Source organism: Lytechinus pictus, chromosome 2 (genome assembly GCF_037042905.1).
Source record: "Lytechinus pictus isolate F3 Inbred chromosome 2, Lp3.0, whole genome shotgun sequence".
Classification (NCBI taxonomy): domain Eukaryota; kingdom Metazoa; phylum Echinodermata; class Echinoidea; order Temnopleuroida; family Toxopneustidae; genus Lytechinus; species Lytechinus pictus.
The window spans coordinates 13,145,640-13,164,348 of record NC_087246.1 but is presented as its reverse complement, the minus strand read 5'-3'; the positions used below and the strand labels follow the sequence as shown (position 1 = coordinate 13,164,348).

At 37.5% G+C, this 18,709-nt stretch overlaps 1 protein-coding gene across 4 annotated transcripts in view; it reads right to left on the bottom strand.

The window, feature by feature from the left end:
- The window catches only part of LOC129254786 (tectonic-like complex member MKS1), a 28,607-nt gene extending 10,103 nt beyond the window's left edge, over positions 1-18,504 (bottom strand). The window contains exons 1-7 of one of the 4 annotated variants that reach the window (XM_064109971.1): positions 18,408-18,440; positions 12,541-12,583; positions 11,854-11,991; positions 9,108-9,271; positions 6,936-7,159; positions 6,718-6,821; positions 5,916-6,056 (exon numbers count right to left, since the gene is read on the bottom strand). In XM_064109971.1, coding sequence (XP_063966041.1) covers positions 5,916-6,056; positions 6,718-6,821; positions 6,936-7,159; positions 9,108-9,271; positions 11,854-11,930 — 710 coding nt within the window. In that variant the 5' untranslated portion in view covers positions 11,931-11,991; positions 12,541-12,583; positions 18,408-18,440. Of the gene's footprint in view, positions 1-5,915; positions 6,057-6,717; positions 6,822-6,935; positions 7,160-9,107; positions 9,272-11,853; positions 11,992-12,540; positions 12,584-18,407 lie in introns of all 4 variants that reach the window. The other 3 variants (XM_064109979.1, XM_064109966.1, XM_064109988.1) reach the window with 3 other exon arrangements.
- Positions 18,505-18,709: the final 205 nt, after the last annotated feature.

Here is an 18,709-nt window from a genome sequence, read left to right as displayed (position 1 = left end):
TTGAATTTTGTAAAGACATGTTTTTGCACATATTTGGCCTATTTTCAATGCGCGCTTGCGCGCGTAATGCAAACTTTGACGGAGGCTAATTCCTTTATTACTTGTCTTAAAAGGTCGGTCAAGGTATCAAATTATTGACAATTTCATAAAAAATGCATTGACGTAAAAGAAACGGCGATTCTACATTGCGTAACGACATTACGCGCGTGAACGCGCGCGAAAACGTGTGAGCGCGCAAATTCTTGAAATGCTTCAAATGACCTGATTCGTACTCTACTTTGATCAAAAAGTGATTTTGAGCATTTTAAAATTTTGACGCGCGCGTACATGCGCGTCGTGACCTGTTCATGACCTTTGATGACATGGACAGTTGACCCATGATTTGAAGTTAATTTGATGTTAATATTGTTCATTTTTGATGATTGATGATGAAGATATTGTTGATAATGTGATTTTACAAAATGGCGCGTAGATGACATCACGATGACCATTTGACGTTGAACTTGTTTCGTACACATCGCATGATAACTGTGCATAATTGATAATATTTTGATGAAAATTGATCGAGCACTTTTTCTGATTTTGGTGGAACAAGAAAAGGGTGGAAAAAGAAAAATAAACTAGAATTTTAATTCGTCTTGAGGACGAATTAGGTGATCTGTCTGTCATTCTCATGATCACGATCTAATATTCGATCATTATAACCATGGCAATGCAGATCAATATAATCATCATCATTAAAAACAGACTTTTATTAAGAAAAGAACATATTAAATACAGCAGCTGAAAGACAAAATATTACGTTGTGTAAGCGATCTTGTTGTATTAGAGAATGCCAAATGCAATTTCGCAAGAGACTACACGGAATAGTTAAAATAATGTTGCCGAAATCCATGAATGTAGAATCAAATTTTGAGAAAAATCAGTATTTAATAGACGTTACACACAAATACATGAGCAAAAAAAAAGAACATTGTCAAGTGAGTTTCGAACCAAGGACCCTCGCATTGCAAGGCAGGTGTGCTATCCATTAGACTACACAGCGTCCCGTACTCTCATTGTTCAAAGAATGAATATTATCTTAAATTGACTTATGACAGTGAAAATTGCCATTGTGACATGCCTCTATGAATTCTCAGTTTTGAGGATGAATAATTAATATAAATGAAAATTTTAGAATTTTTTTAGAAGGAGTATAAGCTCAGCTACAATATGTCGAAATCTGGGCAAAAAATGACCAACAATTACGGAGTTATAGTCATATTTGCAAAATTATTAAAATGTCCTCAAACAAAAATGGAAAATTTTAGTTCCGACGCCATTTTGATGACGTCATGATAAAATTTAGGGTCAAATGTGACATGAAATCACATCTACAATTCATACTCTATCCGAATATAAAAGAAAATGTAGGGGTCAACGGACTATCTGAAGAGTTATATTGAATTTTGTAAAGGCATGTTTTTGCACATATTTGGCCTATTGTGAACGCGCGCGTGCGCGCGTGATTCAAACTTTGATGGAAGTTAATTCCTTTACTACTGGTCGTAGAAGGTTGATCAAGGTATCAAATTAATCAGAATTTCATAATAAATGCATTGACGTAGAACAAAGTGCGATTCTACATTACGTTAGGAGGTTACGCACGTGAACGCGCACGAAAACGTGTGAGCGCGCAAATTCTTGAAATGTTTCAAATGACCTGATTCGTACTCTACTTTGATCAAAAAGTGATTTTGAGCATTTTAAAATTTTGACGCGCGCGTACATGCGCGTCGTGACCTGTTCATGACTTTTTATGACATGGACAGTTGACCCATAATCTAAAGTTAATTTCATGTTAATATTGTTCATTTTTGATGGTTGATGATGAAGATATTGCTGATAATGTGATTTTACAAAATGGCGTGTAGATGACGTCACGATGACCATTTGACGTTGAACTTGTTTCGTACACATCGCATGATAACTGTGCATAATTGATAATATTTTGATGAAAATTGATCGAACACTTTTTTCGATTTAGGTGGAACAAGAAAAGGGTGGAAAAAGAAAAATAAATAATAAAAATAAATAAATAAATAAAAAAGAAAATTCGTACGAAATTAAGAGGTGATCTGTCGATTGACAGATCACCTAATAAGAAATACATGCACAAACCTGCATTGGGTTTTATAATCTCCTAAATCTCAAACAAATCAAGTTTTTTATTCCGGAAAGTCAATTTTATAGAATGGGTTTGATTTTTCTCGGGGATTCCTGCAATCTGATTGGTCGAGAGCAAAATTCACGCAGACGATTTATCTTACTGGATGCATGAACGATATCCACTTTAGTGCGCTATCGCTATCGTTCTGAAACGATCGTTTGTTTGTAAACAAGAAAAATGGCGACCGCCACGGAGGGGCCGCGATTCAGTTTCTGACAGAGGGAGATTTGGAGGAATTGCTACTAAATGCCGATGCAGTGAGCAAGAGAAAAGCAATAAAGTTTGAATTTTCCAAACTGGAATGCTTCGCAAGACTGAAACAAAAAGATGATGTCCTGACGAACGTTGGCGTTGCTGTTGCTGCTGTCGAGAACACGACCGATTTGGACTTGCTGCTGTCTGCGTTCTATGCATCACTGCGGAAGAGTGATGGTAAGCCGTACACTAAAAAGACAATGCAGTACATTCGATACGGGATCCAGCGTCACTATTTGGACAATTGTAACATTGACATTTGCAAGAATGAACTTTTCCCCCAGAGCAATCGGATGTTCAAGGCAGTTTTGGTCAAACTGAAGCGAGAAGGATTAGGCAGTACCAAGCACAAAGAAGCCATTTCACACGCTGATATGGAGAAAATTCAGACCTCTGCCGAGCTGGATTGCAACACTCCTGCAGGACTGCAGAATAAAGTGTTTGTTGACTTGTTAACTTACTTCTGTAACAGAGGAAGAGAGAATGTGCGCCAGCTCAAGGCATCAGATTTCACGGTTTGTGTCGATGATAAAGGCTCAAAGTACATCAAGAAGCGTGATCATCTAACAAACAAGTGGAATGCCTCTGGCCGTCTCACCTGCATCACGCGATTCAATATAGCAGCAGTGCTGATTTTGAAAACTACTATAACTCGCACAAGATGTTCAGTGATACTTGGTTACTCTTATTTCCACGTTTTATGAACTAGACCAATACACTTATAGAGATGATGGCAATTCAACAAATACCCCCAACGTGGCCAAAGTTCTTTGACCTTACATGACCTTTGACCTTGATCATGTGACCTGAAACTCGCACAGGATGTTCAGTGATACTTGATTACTATTATGTCCAAGTTTTATGAACTAGACCAACACACTTTCAAATTTATGGCTGTAATTCAACAAATACCCCAATTTGGCCAAAGTTCATTGACCCTAAATGACCTTTGACCTTGATCATGTGACCTGAAACTTGCACAGGATGTTCAGTAATACTTGATTACTATTATGTCCAAGTTTCATGAATCAGATCCATAAACTTTCAAAGTTATGATGGTAATTCAACAGATACCCCCAATTCGGCCAAAGTTCATTGACCCTAAATGACCTTGGTCATGTGATGTGAAACTCATGCAGGATGTTCAGTGATACTTGATTAACCTTATGTATAAGTTTCATGAACTAGGTCCATATATTTTCTAAGTTATGATGACATTTCAAAAACTTAACCTTAGGTTAAGATTTTGATGTTGATTCCCCCAACATGGTCTAAGTTCATTGACCCTAAATGACCTTTGACCTTGGTCATGTGACATGAAACTCAGGCAGGATGTTCAGTAATACTTGATTAACCTTATGGCCAAGTTTCATGAACTAGGTCCATATACTTTCTAAGTTATGCTGTCATTTCAAAAACTTAACCTCAGGTTAAGATTTGGTGTTGACGCCGCCGCCGCCGTCGCCGCCGCCGTCGCCGTCGCCGCCGCCGTCGGAAAAGCGGCGCCTATAGTCTCACTCTGCTATGCAGGTGAGACAAAAACCACAGAGAGAATGACGACGAAGCTGTCGGAGGATTGATGTACGAAATTCCCAACACTGAAAGATGTCCTGTCAAAACATTTGAACAGTATCTTTCTAAACTCAACCCTGCATGTCCATGGTTTTGGCAGAAGCCCAAACCAAAACGGCCAATGAATGATAATGACCCGTGGTACCAAAACAGCCCAGTCGGCATCAACACCTTGGCAAACAAAATGAAGATCATCTCAACAAGTGCGAAATGTAGTAAGGTGTACACGAATCATTGTTTGCGGGCTACATGCGTCACTACGCTAGACCAGTCCGGGTTTGAGTCTCGAGACATAATGTCGGTGAGTGGACATAGAAGTGAAAGTTCCATCAAAATCTACACTAAGACTAGCACTGAGAGAAAGAAGGAAATGAGCAGCAAGATTGGACAACATCTGTATCGTCAGTTGGATCATGAGTCTCGCTCCAATGAGCCATCGGCATCAGCTTCTTTTGCTCCTGCTACTGCTACTAGCCCAAGCACCAACATTACTCCTGCGGTAGTGCCGATATCCGTTGAGCTGCAGCATATCAGTGATGAAGAGCAGACAATCGTTGATGGTGTTCTTGTGAGGGAACAGCGACAACCTCGGCCAGAAGCTACCTCACCATCTGCTCGACTACCATTAGCAGCTCTCCAACCAGCATGGTCTCCTCTGTCTTTGTCTCTGTCATCGCAGAGTAATACCACGCGTACCTCCAGTAATGTTTTCAACATTAGCAACTGCGTGGTACATATTCACAACAAATAAACCTCTAATTGAGGAAGAACTCCTTGTATATGCGTTACTGTTTTCAATTCATCTTTGTTCAGCTTTGTTTTAAAACTTTGACTATGTTCGTTCTGGAAGTGGAACATTTTTCTTCTACTGTTACACAATAGACATCATAATTGAATGATGAACTGTACGATATAAGTTCTACGTCTGCTCATTTTGGCAATCTTCTGGGATGCATAGAGTGATTAGAGTCAAGAGTCTACTAGAAAAGGTAAGTTTTCTTATTTTCTAGCCAACCGTAAAATTACTGCATGAAATTGTATAGAAAACTAAGAAAAAAAAAAGTGAAATAATTTGTGTTAAAATGTTCATAAAATCAGTTGTTATAGGCTTTACTGTGTAAACAATGAGTCATTTGTTGCCATGCTCTCTTAAAAAAAAATCATGCGTCCAGTAAAAAAAATCATGCGTCCAGTAAAAAAAATCATGCGTCCGGTAAAAAAAATCATGCGTCCAGTAAAAAATTTCATGCGTCCAGTAAAAAAAAATCATGCGTCCAGTAAAAAATTTCATGCGTCCGGTAAAAAATGTCATGCATCCGGTAATTTCCTTTTTTTTTCTTTTTTGAGTTTTTTTTAAAAAAGAAGCCCCCATTCTATAAAACAGATGATGCACAGCTCAGTATCGTGGGTCAGTGGAACTGTGTGCACGCGGTAACTTTGGCATTATGGTCTAAACCCACTCGGCTGCGCCTCGTGGGTTAAACCATGCCAAAGTTACCTTGTGCACACAGTTCCTACTGACCCACTCTAATCTGTGCATCATTTGTATACTGGCATGCTTTCTCGCATGGCACAGTACATTAGCTTTTACATCACTGTCGGTATTCATGTGGTTACAACTGAAGTTAATTAGTGTAAGAATAATTCTAAAATCACATTAAGAATCAAAGTCCAACACCACATACTTCATGACACAGGTAGAGCTTAAATTAATCCAAGACCCTCAATGCTTTGGAAGTCATATTCAATGTCTCTCTCATTGACCTTGGATATTTTTAACTCCCCCCCCCCCCCATTGGCTGCTGCTGCACAATCACACACTATACACTAGCAAATGAGCACTAACATAATTAAACACTAAATAAACAATTCTACATACCTATCCATGACACCAAGGTCAGCTATGATATACATGGTGTTTATAGGTGTATCAATGACATGAGAACTCTTTTTCTGTTCCTCTGAAGGGCTTTCAACCACTAAATTAGTCCTCCTTTGCATCAGCATTGGATCACCTTGTCTACATATTCAATGGTAAAGTGAAGAGAATGAGAAATGTAGTACAATTCTTCAAATAAAGAATCAGTGTAAACATACTTTCTTCAATCAAGAATTGTAAAATCGTAATTACTGGTATATTCCGTGTTTGCCAAACTATACAATGTAATGTCATATTTCAAAGCAACTTTTCTTTCATTCTTTTTTTTCTTTGGCAGCTAAAATGCTTCGGGCCTTCATGATGGGATTCTTGCAATAAAATATATAAATATACATGTCTCTTGCTAAAGTGCCTTATCTATCTTCATGTTAACTACCATAATAATAATAATAATAACAGTATATTTACCCAGGGTAGCCACTTCAGTTCATAAAACTGTTCTCCCAGCGGGCCCTGCTATTATTATTACCCAGCTAAGCTACGCTACCTATTCAGGTGCACACCATAGAAACCTAAATTCTGATGGCCTGCTGAACTCTGTTACCATGAGAGTTACCATAATGACAAAGTAAAGTAACCATAATTGTATTTCTTATGAAATGGAACCAAGAACCCATTAAAAATAGAGCACTATAACTAAGAAAAAGTATTGTTTTTCCTAAAATGGCTTCCGTGTAGTGGCTATTCAATCTTACTTTGTCAGTAAGGTGGAAGAATAACCAATTGGTCTTAAAGTACTCACATATCTCTCTTTTTTCTCTCAATCTTCTTTCTTCTCCGTACATTTCTCATCTTCTCTGCCAGAAATGAAGCTTCCTCATTCGGCGAGGTGGTTGCAAGACTTTCCTACAATAAAAAAATCATTTATCAATCAATGAATTCTTGGTAATATCAATAAACTAGCAAATCATGACTTCAGTAGCTTATAACAGAATTTGCCATTGATACTTCCAGTCTTACCTCTTCCCTATGGGTGAAGCTATCATAATCAGTATAGGTAAAAAGACGCTTGGTTATTCTGCCTCCTTTGGCCTTCTGTTCCTTAATTTCATTGAAGTATTTTTGCTCAAGCGGACCCTCGCAAGATGCCTCATTGGAGTATAGCTGCACCTCCCGTCGGCTGAACACTTTCTCCTGCCAGCTGAATACATAAACCTCCTCATTTGATGTGTTTGGCTTTTCTGCTTGGAGAAGAGTTTAAAGAATGCAATTAATTGGTAGAGTGGTGGTGGGAGGGGTGGTGGTAGTAGTGGTGGTGGTGGTGGTGGAGATACAGGTGGAGGAGGTGATAGTGGTGGTGATGATGATGATGAAACTGATGTCAAAGACGATGATGATGATAGTGATGGTATTGCCACAGATGATGATGATGATGATGATGATGACGATGACGGTGGTGGTGGTAGTGGTGATGGTGGTGGAGATGCAGGTGGAGGAGGTGATAGTGGTGGTGATGATGATGAAACTGATGTCAAAGACGATGATGATGATAGTGACAGTATTGCCACTGATGATGATGATGATAATGATGATGATGATGATGAGAATGACGGTGGTGGTGGTGGTGGAGATGCAGGTGGAGGAGGTGGTGGTGATGATGATGATGATGAAACTGATGTCAACGACGATGATGATGATAGTGACGGTATTGCCACTGATGATGATGATGATGACGATGATGGTGGTGGTGGTGGAGATGCAGGTGGAGGAGGTGGTAGTGGTGGTGATGATGATGAAACTCATGTCAAAGACGATGATAGTGACAGTATTGCCACTGATGACGATGATGATGATATTGATGGTGATGGTGGTGGTGTTGGTGGTATTATCGTGATGATTGCTAGGATATAGGTAATGGCAACATTGATGATGGTGAAATTCATGATGATTATGTTAACAGAGGTAAATTAGAAGAAAGAATTATGCCTTAATAGAAAAAGTACAAAATCTAGATTATCCCGTCAAGATTTTAAACTGTATTATTTATAATTATTTTTAAAAATCATTCAGTAATAATTCAATTGTTAACTAGAAATTTGACGTGTCCAAAGGACACAGATGCCCCCGCTTAACGCGATCAGAAATTCATTCAATATGATTGAACCAACTCACATATATAATGACCTTTGACCTGCGGATTCCGAATTCGAACTTAGCCTGTATTTTGGTGTCATCTACCTACACACCCAATTTTTTTTTAAATCTGTTGAATATTTATTAAGTTATCATGCGGAAACCAACTCGCATTTTTAATGAGCTGTGACCTTTGACCTGCGGACTCCGAATTTAAACTTACCCTGTATTTTGGTGTCATCTACCTATACACCAAAAAAAATTCAATCCATTAAATATTTTAAACCAAACATTTTTAATATCTGGTGAATACTTCCAAAGTTATCATGAGGAAACCATCTCGCATATTTAATGAGCTGTGACCTATGACCTGCAGACTCCAAATTCAAACTTAGCCTGTATTTTGGTGTCATCTACCTACACACCCAAATTTTTGTAATCTGTTGAATATTTCATAAGTTATCATGCGGAAACCAACTTGCATATTTAATGAGCTGTGACCTTTGATCTTTGACCTGCGGACTCCAAATTTGAACTTAGCCTGTATTTTGGTGTCATCTACCTACACACCAAATTTTTTTTAATCCATTAAATAGTTTTCGAGTTATTTTGCAGAAACCAAGTGGGGGGACGAAAAGACGGACAAAAGGACGGACAGACAGGGGCAACGCTTAATGCCCCCTCCGGACTTCGTCTGCGGGGGCATAAAAACTAATCTAGTTACATCAACATATGGATATACATGTTATACAGACTGAAAACAAAATAAAGCCTGTGGGACACAACATCTTACAAATATAACAACCAGTTTGTCAAATAGAATTCAATAATTGATTGATAAATTTTAGAAGATCATGGAAAAATCATTTTGCATTCTCAGCCAAAATTGGTCAAAACCCAAACAAAAATGTTGATGTGAATTACCAGTATAATGATAATTTTTAAACAAAATTGTGCCTTTTTCATCTATTCTTGAATGAATAAAAGCATTAAATGAATTAACTCATAACAGAAACAACAGAAACAATAGAAACAAGTTTTAACTTTGTTTTTTCTTACCTTCTTTTGATGTGCTCCCTTCTCCTCCAGCAGCACTGGTTTTCTTGCTTAGAGTCTTCAAGGGTATCCCTTCTTGGCCTTCTGCTCCATCTTCATTCTTATTACCTCCTGGTGCTATGGCCTTAGGTACCAGGCTTGCTCCTGTTACTCTCTTCAAATGCACTCTGTGAGAAAAAGTAAAAATGGACATGTGACAAATTAACTGCCCTGTTCATTTGTGAAATAAGCCTCAATAAAAATCTGAATATTTCACAGATTACTTTCTGGACTGTTATTGAGAAATAATTTTCAACTTTGCTCAGGCCTCAAATCTTAGTTAAAGTTAATCTAGTTTATGAATGGTTTTATTTTGCCTTGGCTGCACTCTACATATACAATGTATTTATTTATTGATTGATTTATTTCTGATATTTTGACAGGGTAGCCCATTCACCAATAAGTAGTGGTCTTCCATGGGGCCCTGAATAACAATAAACATATTTACAAAATGCATAACGTACATGTATGTACAGAATGTTACGGCATTAAGATTCACATTAGGATTTGAATTTAAAACGAAACATTAACAAACTTAGCAGCAAACAAAACGCAGACGGGCACTCGTTTGACGTATAATCAAATATCAATAAATCAAATTAACTAAGAACGACATCTTGAAAATACTGATAATATACACCAAATCATCAAGGTCATGCTAACACAAAATACGCACCACAGTGGATGTTCCGCAAGTTATTTATAAATTACAAGTTCTTCTAAACATTCTCTTAAATGAAATGACAGGAGCTGTTCTAATTGAATTATCAAGCTTATTCCATTCAAATATTGAAGATACAATTGGACTACACTTATAACAATCAGTGCGAAACTTGGGCACGCGTAAATATCCACTGTCTCTCTGTCTGGTATGATGTTCATGTACATCATTTGGATTGGTTAAGTTTACCCGAAGGTAAGAAGGTGCAAAATTATGAACACATTTACATATCATCAAAACGCGACTGAGCTCAAACCGTTTGTCTAGTGTCATCCATTTAAGACTTGCGAACAAATTAGCTGACGGTGTGTCGTATGTCTTGTTCAATATGTATATTTTACTGGAATTTTTTTTAAAGTTGAATTAAGAAGGGGGTGAGTTTCCATAAATATAGGTTCTACATACAATATATAGTATATATAAGTTGTTCAAACACATAGCATGTCACAATAATCCTCTGCCTTCTCGATATTTTGCTTTGAAAGTCTATGAAATTTGCCACCTGTCAGAGCCCGAGAGACGAGTGTACAGAAAAGTCACTCGGAGTGTGACGTCACCGGGGGGAATTTAGTATAAGAGGCGCCTGAATGTCATACAGAAATGCTATGCAGAGAGAGAAAGATATTTTACAAATTTTTTTCAAAGCAACTCAAATCAAACAAATAGGACTGATATGTACAAATCTTTACTTTCCCTGTATAAAAAACAGTATGAATAACCACCATGAACTCTTCAATCATGATGTAAGATAGCAAACAGTGAGTTATTGAATGATATTTTCACTATTTCTCATTTATTTTATCACGATGTTCAATCAAGTGAGTAGCTGGAAAGTAATTCCGGCGGCTAGCTCAGCGCGCGCTGAACGCATAATACTAGTACACACAACACCCAGGCATTGAGTGTACTGTTATGGTCTGGTATGTCGACTTAGTTCATGGCCGTGCAGCGATCCCCTGGCGTTTTTTCTTCTTTTCTTTTGTCTTTGACTCCACTTTTATATCCTCTGGATCATTTCCACTCATAGCTCATTCCACAGAACAATCTTGAACCAAACGTATAGTATTCTTTCTCGGCCTTCTGAGTTGTTTTCTATATTTAATTACGCTAGGGGTCACCGTCACACATACAAACGCAATTCGGAAGTGAGTTGAAGACAGAAAGATATATAGTAATTAGTATACATCTCTATGGTTGAAGACAACAAGAACGGTACGGTAGCTCGACAGCTAGCTGCGCCGGAGCGGGCGGCCGGTCGGCACAAAGCAATTCCGCAACCAACTGTGTTTTTTTGCAAGAGCCGCGTCACACGCGGATAAATATGTCATAATAACACGTCTGCTACGTTATCGACTGGTGAGAAGATCTCGATCAAATTTCATATTATTCACCTTGAAATTATTCCTTTAGGGTCTATGGTATCATTCTGAGGGAATTCACATATTTGGAATAATAGTACGGCCACAAATATTTTAATCATTTCCTCTTTGCAAGTTCTATGGCTCGCAGATACAACTTCAACTGCAGTTATCCATAGTAGTACACAAAACGGCACTGCCTTGTTTACTAAACCGGGACCGAATACCCCCCGGTGACGTCACACTCAAAGAACACCCGTCTCGGTAGGCATTGCAGGAGCGAACTCAGGGAAAATGGGTAGGGATAAATCGTTCAAATTCACTATTTTGAAAAAAGAAAATGGGGGGTCGAATCACCTATTAGTGTTTGGGGGGTTGTAAGGTTGCTATTAATGTAAATATCTCAATATTTGGAATCGTCTTCTTAATTCAACTTTAACTAAAAGGTTTAATGCCAAGGGCCTGATTTTACACTACTAATATTTCCTTGCTTCACTTCATTACAGTGCATACATATATATTGTCATATCCGCTATATATACATGCCATTATTATCATAATTACTTTTTAATGACCAAAAATATTTTTTTAAAAGGACATATCTATTACTTTTCATTTCATGAAAACCTACCTGATCTTGAGGTTTTTAACAGGATCTAGAGATCGATAGTAAGATGATCCAAAATCCCCAGCAGAATTATCTCCCATGATGCAACATCAATAAGAGTAAATACATAGACATCTGAAATGAAGCCAGTGACAAGTTTCACTATGAAAAAAAATGAAATGAAATAAAGGCAAGTTCGTTATACAAATAACTTGACTTTCACCAACATCTTTTCTGAATTCACTCACATACAATATAATGAGTTCAACACACTTTATCAACTTGCTTCCTGAAACCAACCACGCCTTGTCAAATCTATAAACAAACAACACATGCTCAAAATGTTGAATGGTCCCACTTGTACACTGATGTGGTAAAAAAAAAATTGCATTAAATATTGACATTTATCACTTACTTAGTCTTTAATTAAGTCAGTCAAAGTACAGAAATAAAAAAAGTGGAGCGCCTCTGGCAGTCTCACCTGCATTATGTGATTCAATATAGCAGCAGTGCTGACTTTGAAAGCTAATTATTCACACAAAAAAACACCATTCATATAATGATAAAACACTATGTTCATTGACCGTAAATGATATTTGACCTTGATCATGTGACCTTAGACTTGTCAGTGATACTTGATTACCCCTATGTCCACATTTTATAAACTATATCCATAAACTTTGAAAATTATGACAGCAATTTAATAATTACCTCCAGCATGGCCAAAGATCATTGACCTATCGAGGATATGCGTCTGTAAAGTTTGCGAAGAAAAATAAGAAACAAGATGGCGGCGTAAACATCACGCAAGTTTCCCCCGACTTTCATAATATTTTTCTCAGTTTTTTTTTATGAATTCTTGTTTAAAAATGAAATCAATATCGTAGAAATGTCGGAAATAAAATTGTAACCCATTTACTAGACCAAAAGCTTCAGTCTCTGTATTTTGGTTGTTCCGCTGAACTGCGTTGGCTCACTCATCAATACATAGACTGAAGAGCTTGGAGGCCCATACGTACAGACAACGTATTAGCAGTAACGTTAGATCTAACATTTGGCGGAAACCAGATTTTCCGATCGTTTTTTTGTACATAAAATGTCACATTATGAAAAAGAAATTACATCCATATTTACGAAAATATGTTTAAAATTCAGAAATATCGTACCTTAGACCGCAATTACCGCTAATTCCTTTCAAATGATGATCGAAACATTGTCATCTTCGATCCTTTCGTTGGTCAACGTAAGTTGCCATCTTTGATGACGTCATTGATTGGCCAGGATATCGAAAATTTAATCGGAAAGCCTTGATAAAAGCACAACTTGTTGACGGCTGCCATTATTTCCTCTCCGGCAGAAAATTTAAAAAATAAGGAATAACCCCGGGAATAACTCATCGGTAACGTATATTTTTGATGTTTTATAGAACTTACATAGAATCAAAAGAAAGATTAGAGTCTAACAAAAATAGTGGGCCTTCGTTCAAGATAATATAATGTCATTTAGAATCTAAAAGAAATTAAAATCTGGACAAAACCCGTCCTCCGAATTGCCGACCAGATTACACATGCAGGCTCGCACTAACACACTACCGTCGGTGAATGGGGATTGTAGTAAAATGTCAGAAATTGTTGAATAAATCCCCAGAAACAACGGTTATTCCTGTCTACCCATTTACATGATTTAGGGCTAGATTTTAGAAGGAAAGTAGAAATCTTGGGGGCAAAAGTTTCAGTTTTTTCGCGGTACATGCACATGAATGGGACGCAATCCCTGGCTCCGTGGAGGGTAAGCATACGTTAGTAATTGATTTTTTCTCTCTAGGAGCCTCCTGGCTACCTCTGGAGTAGTAAATCCATCCACGCCAAGGCATGACCTGGCTAGTCAAAGGCCGGTCACACTAGTACGAGGTAAGTATGCTTTACTAACCTCTTACACCGAACTGCGTTTAGCCCTAGATTTCTAAGGAGGTGGCAAACATCACTTCATTGCAGAAGTAATATTTGCCGAAACTTATTCTCACTACCCATACAATCGTAATTTTAATTTTCAATTTATTAATTTAAAAAAATCAAACAAAAAAGAGCAAATTCGCTTACCCTGGCCTGGAAAGTGACTTCCCAAGTCTCTTCTACGGAAATAAAAGGAAGCCCAATGGTGGCGCTAATAAATTTCACAACCTTGATTCAGCTCCTCAGTAATCTTGTAACTGTGTCTAAATTCTTTGAATGCACAATTCTTATGATTACTTGACTAAATATAGGCACAAATAAATAAAATACCTTCAAAAACATAATTCAAGATTATTATTGGCAATGATAACACTTTTTTGCAAATAATATAAAACGATGAGTAATCCAAAAAATAGAAAAAAATCTATATGTTATGTACCTTGAATGAAACCAGCAGTATAAGCTTTGTTCGTTTGTCAATAATACGTTCTACCAAAGTCTATACAATGAAAAGATTGGACACTTCACGGAATTTGCATAACGCTTTGCGTCGATTTGCGTGTAAATAAGTGCCTACATGTAGTCTTTTCCTTGTCGTGTCTTTGATATGAATATAAATCGTGTGCCCTCTTTAGGCCAAAAATTGATGTTGTCGCAGTTCTACAGGCATCGACATCAAGAGCAAGAAAAGATGAGGAACAGAGTGCTAAAAGAAGTCACCAAAGGGACTTTACATCGATCGGTAAGTGAAATGGAACAATTTGAATTTTGATTACATTTTAAATTTCGTAGAAATAATTTATTGCACTCAATCGCATGGAATTGAACTTTGAAGTGTTTTATCTGGACTCAAGCCAAGTCACACTCATGGATTCAATGCATCTCGTGTGCGAAGGATTCATATGCACATGGTGCACGCGAATTTTTCACACCCTTTTTACTAAAATAACTATGCCATTCCTTTTAAAATAATGTTTCTAATTGTGCTATGACACTTACCGAACCATATGGATCGTTTCTTGTCTTCTCTTTGGTGTGTTTTTAAGAAAAAAAAAGCATTTTCTCGTGATCTTCACGTAGATACCGCAGGGTCATCGTGGTTGTAAACTTTTGCTTAAAGAGGCCGCGCGATATTATTCACAAGATGTTTGTTTACGGTTCTGCAGCTTGTACTGCTAGCTGCATTTTAGACGCTCAGCATTATTTTCCTCTTTCTGTTTTTTTTTTTGCTGTCAAGCGGTATTTTCTATTGTAGCGCCATCAGCGATGAAATGTAAAGAGTCGCCTTGAAATGAAGAAAAATTATGTCACATTAATTCGTTAGTTTGTTTCCTATTTTTTTGCACTTTTTTTCTTCTTCCTCATCTATGATCAAAGGTGAATACCTTTTTTTGATATCTGTTCTAAAAGCTGGACATTTTAAATATTTTGTTCAAGTAAATAAATCAACAGGATAGTAATCAAAATGCGATAGAGCTGCCCGAGCTGAAAATTCTGATACAAGGACTTGAAAATAAAACATTCTGAGCGCTTTTTATAACCATGATGAGGAGACCTATATATATATATATATATATATATATATATATATATATATATATATATATGTATATGAAATAAGCTAACGCGAAAAAAAGACGTTTTGGGGACTGTTAAATAAGAATTCATGAGTGGGATAGGTAACTATCTATTCTATTCTTGTTCGTTTTCTATTATTATTTGTGTGTTGTGTTTATTTTTCTTGAAGCACCAAAAGGTGGACATGTCCGCTAAGATATATTAACGAAGTCACCATTATTATCACAAGCTAACGGATCAAAATGCGAGCGTGAAACGTGAGCTTCTTTTTTTCTTAATTCAGTCTTAACGATACTTTTTCATCATATTTTAAAGGTGAATCTCATGATTCAAAATGATAAATGCTTGTCGCACGGGCAGAAATAGCGGGACCAATAGTTATTTTCAATATTCCGAACTGCATTCTGGACATTGTATAAGCGCCTTTGTATAACAATTAAAAGGGTAGGCCTATTTACCTTACAAATTATGCGAGCGCTGAACTTTTGGACATTTAAACCTCAACAAATGGACATTTTAAAAATATGAACAACATCATAAATGTCACTTACAAAAATGATGCCAGCGCGAAGCTCGCGCTTAGAGTTTTTGATATTGATGACAGGACTGTATCTAAATGAAAAATAATGCAAGGGCATTTGCGCTTAAGATTTAAATTTGGGATTTGAAAAGTCCGACAGATTACCTATACTTTTAAAAGAGGAATGACCTCCAGAATTCAAGCGCGAAGCGCCAGTAGATTTATGTTGAAGTTTAGACCTAGAACAGGGACGTTGAACCTTTATAATCATGAAAAAGATGGTATTTTTATAAATAAAACATGGGAGTCTAATTTTTTTTAGTGTTAATATTCAGATCTTCAAACTTGACATTTTCCTATCCCCTTCATCATCCCCTCTCCTTCTCCCTTTCCCCATTTTCGTTCTCCCTTCTTTTCTTCTCTCCCTTTCCCTTCCCTTTTCCTTTCCCTTCTTTTATTTCCTTTCTCCCTCCCCTACTCTTTTCTCGCTCTTTCCATTTTTCTTTCCCTCTCCCTTCCCCTCTTCCTTTCTTTTGTTTTCTTTCTATTTTATGGTCTCCTTTTCCCTCTCTCTCCTTTACCTTTCCCCCTCCCCTGATCTGTCTTTTCTTGTCTCTCCTTCCCTTTCCCGCCCCCTCCATTCCCTTTCTCGCTTTTTCCTTTCTCTTCTTTTCTTTCCTTTCTCCCTCCCCTACTCTTTTCTCGCTCTTTCCATTTTTCTTTCCCTCTCCCTTCCCCTCTTCCTTTCTTTTGTTTTCTTTCTATTTTATGGTCTCCTTTTCCCTCTCTCTCCTTTACCTTTCCCCCTCCCCTGATCTGTCTTTCATTGTCTCTCCTTTCCTTTCCCGCCCCCTCCATTCCCTTTCTCGCTTTTTCCTTTCCCTTCTTTTCTTTCCTTTCTCCCTCCCCTACGACTTGAATCGAGAATGTTCGATAGGAAAATTTCGCATTTCGATTGTTGTTTGCGTAATTTCCACCGCAGTATGAGGATGACCAAGGACGGACCGAACGAAGTATCCTGGTTGAGATTTGGAGGTAAGCGATAAAAACACCTTAATAAATAATTTATAATTCCTTTTTCAAATATACTTAAATCATACGATCAAGATTAACATAATAATGATAGTGGACAAATATTGAAAGGCTTGGCGTAGTTTAGTCCCTCACATTCGTGTGATGAATGAAAACGTCAAAATGCACTATGAAATCACATGTGTTGTGCGAGGTTAGTAATAGGCCCTACTAATAGTCACTCCTAGTACCAATGAGGTCCAACATTACATGTATGGACCTCATAGGCGACATCAGTAGTATTTTGTGTCAGAAATCTTTGTGAAGATGATTATTTTTGTATTTTATCAAAACTACAAGCTATCGTACTGTCTAATCATTACATTTCGATCTCACTAATTGAATACATTGTTAGCAATAAAAAAATTGAAAGAAATGAAGGGGAACTTACATTTTCACGGCTTTTTCCTGATTTTCTGGGCAACTGCTCTTCTCTTCTGACTCGCGATCGAAGCTGATATGAAGATCACGTGATTCGCGTTCTCGTCAGCTGATCGGTTGGTTATTCTTTTCGTCAGACGTTAATAATATATATTTTATAATGCTAGCATTCATCGCTAATTTAGGTGAAAGAGATTGAAGTTAAACAGCGCCAGGTCGGAATCATAATTATTTTGGAAGAGTGTATTTATACACTCGATCTCATACCTGACGTAGACGGCGCTATTCAACAAATGCACAATCTATTTAAAAATAAAACAGAAAGAACGCCTTGAACACAGGCCAAAATGCCTAACGATTTCTCCGCGGCATTAACAACTATCGTAAAGGGCGCTCCATTTATCAATAAAGATGGATGCTAAGCTGTCTATGGCGACAAAATTTGCCGCAAATATTTACGAAGAATTGTGAGAAATGGTCTGAAAATGCAACAAAAGAACCGGTGAGTACCGATTAAACATTATCAATTTATTTAATAGAACATATTTAATTACTACAATGTAACGATTTCTAGATAATATTGCTTAGTTCTAAGCTAGGGAGGCCCAAACGCGCGTGAGCGGAGTCCCACTTTATTAGCACGGGTAAGTATTGGGGTGTCGCCTAGAGTGCTAATAGTATAGTATACTAACCTCGCATGTTGTGTGAGTGGCCAAGTCAAGCCAGGAATCTGCAAAGACAAGTGGAGGGATCAGCTCACACTAAGAGAGAGAGTTGCATGCGTCGTGCCTTGATTTTCCCGTGCATAGCGGCATATAATAAACCATTGGGCCTTGGCTTGAGTGGTCAAAGCCAGGCAGACGCCAAAATCATTACCCTTTCGATTTACCACACATCGAAACTAACGTATGGGACAACGCATTATTGACCTATCCGGCTATAATTCCAATTCCACTTATCTGCCCATTATATCTTAATTTCGACCATTCTCTCGAATTATCTATTTCCAAGTAACCAATTAACCGATCGTAACAATGTCAAATTCCCCAAAGGCCTAGTTCTAATCAAAACGTTACCTGCGTGCTAGCTGTTCGACCTTTTCAAGTTAATCAGAAATGTTTCTTCGACCAGCATTTATGCATGGACGTAATACAAATGCTCCGATCCGGATATGATCCGGCGACCGATCCGAGGCTAGGTAATGCAAATAGTTTGCCCGCATGGTGGCAGCATAGCAGAAGATCGTATAGTGAGCTCTAGCTTCTTTTTTTTTTTTTTTTTATCACTTTCATGATTTTGTCCACTGAGCTGGGTATATTTCCAATTCAGTGATTATCTCAAGATACACTGTCAGCTGTCAAAAGATATACAGTTAATT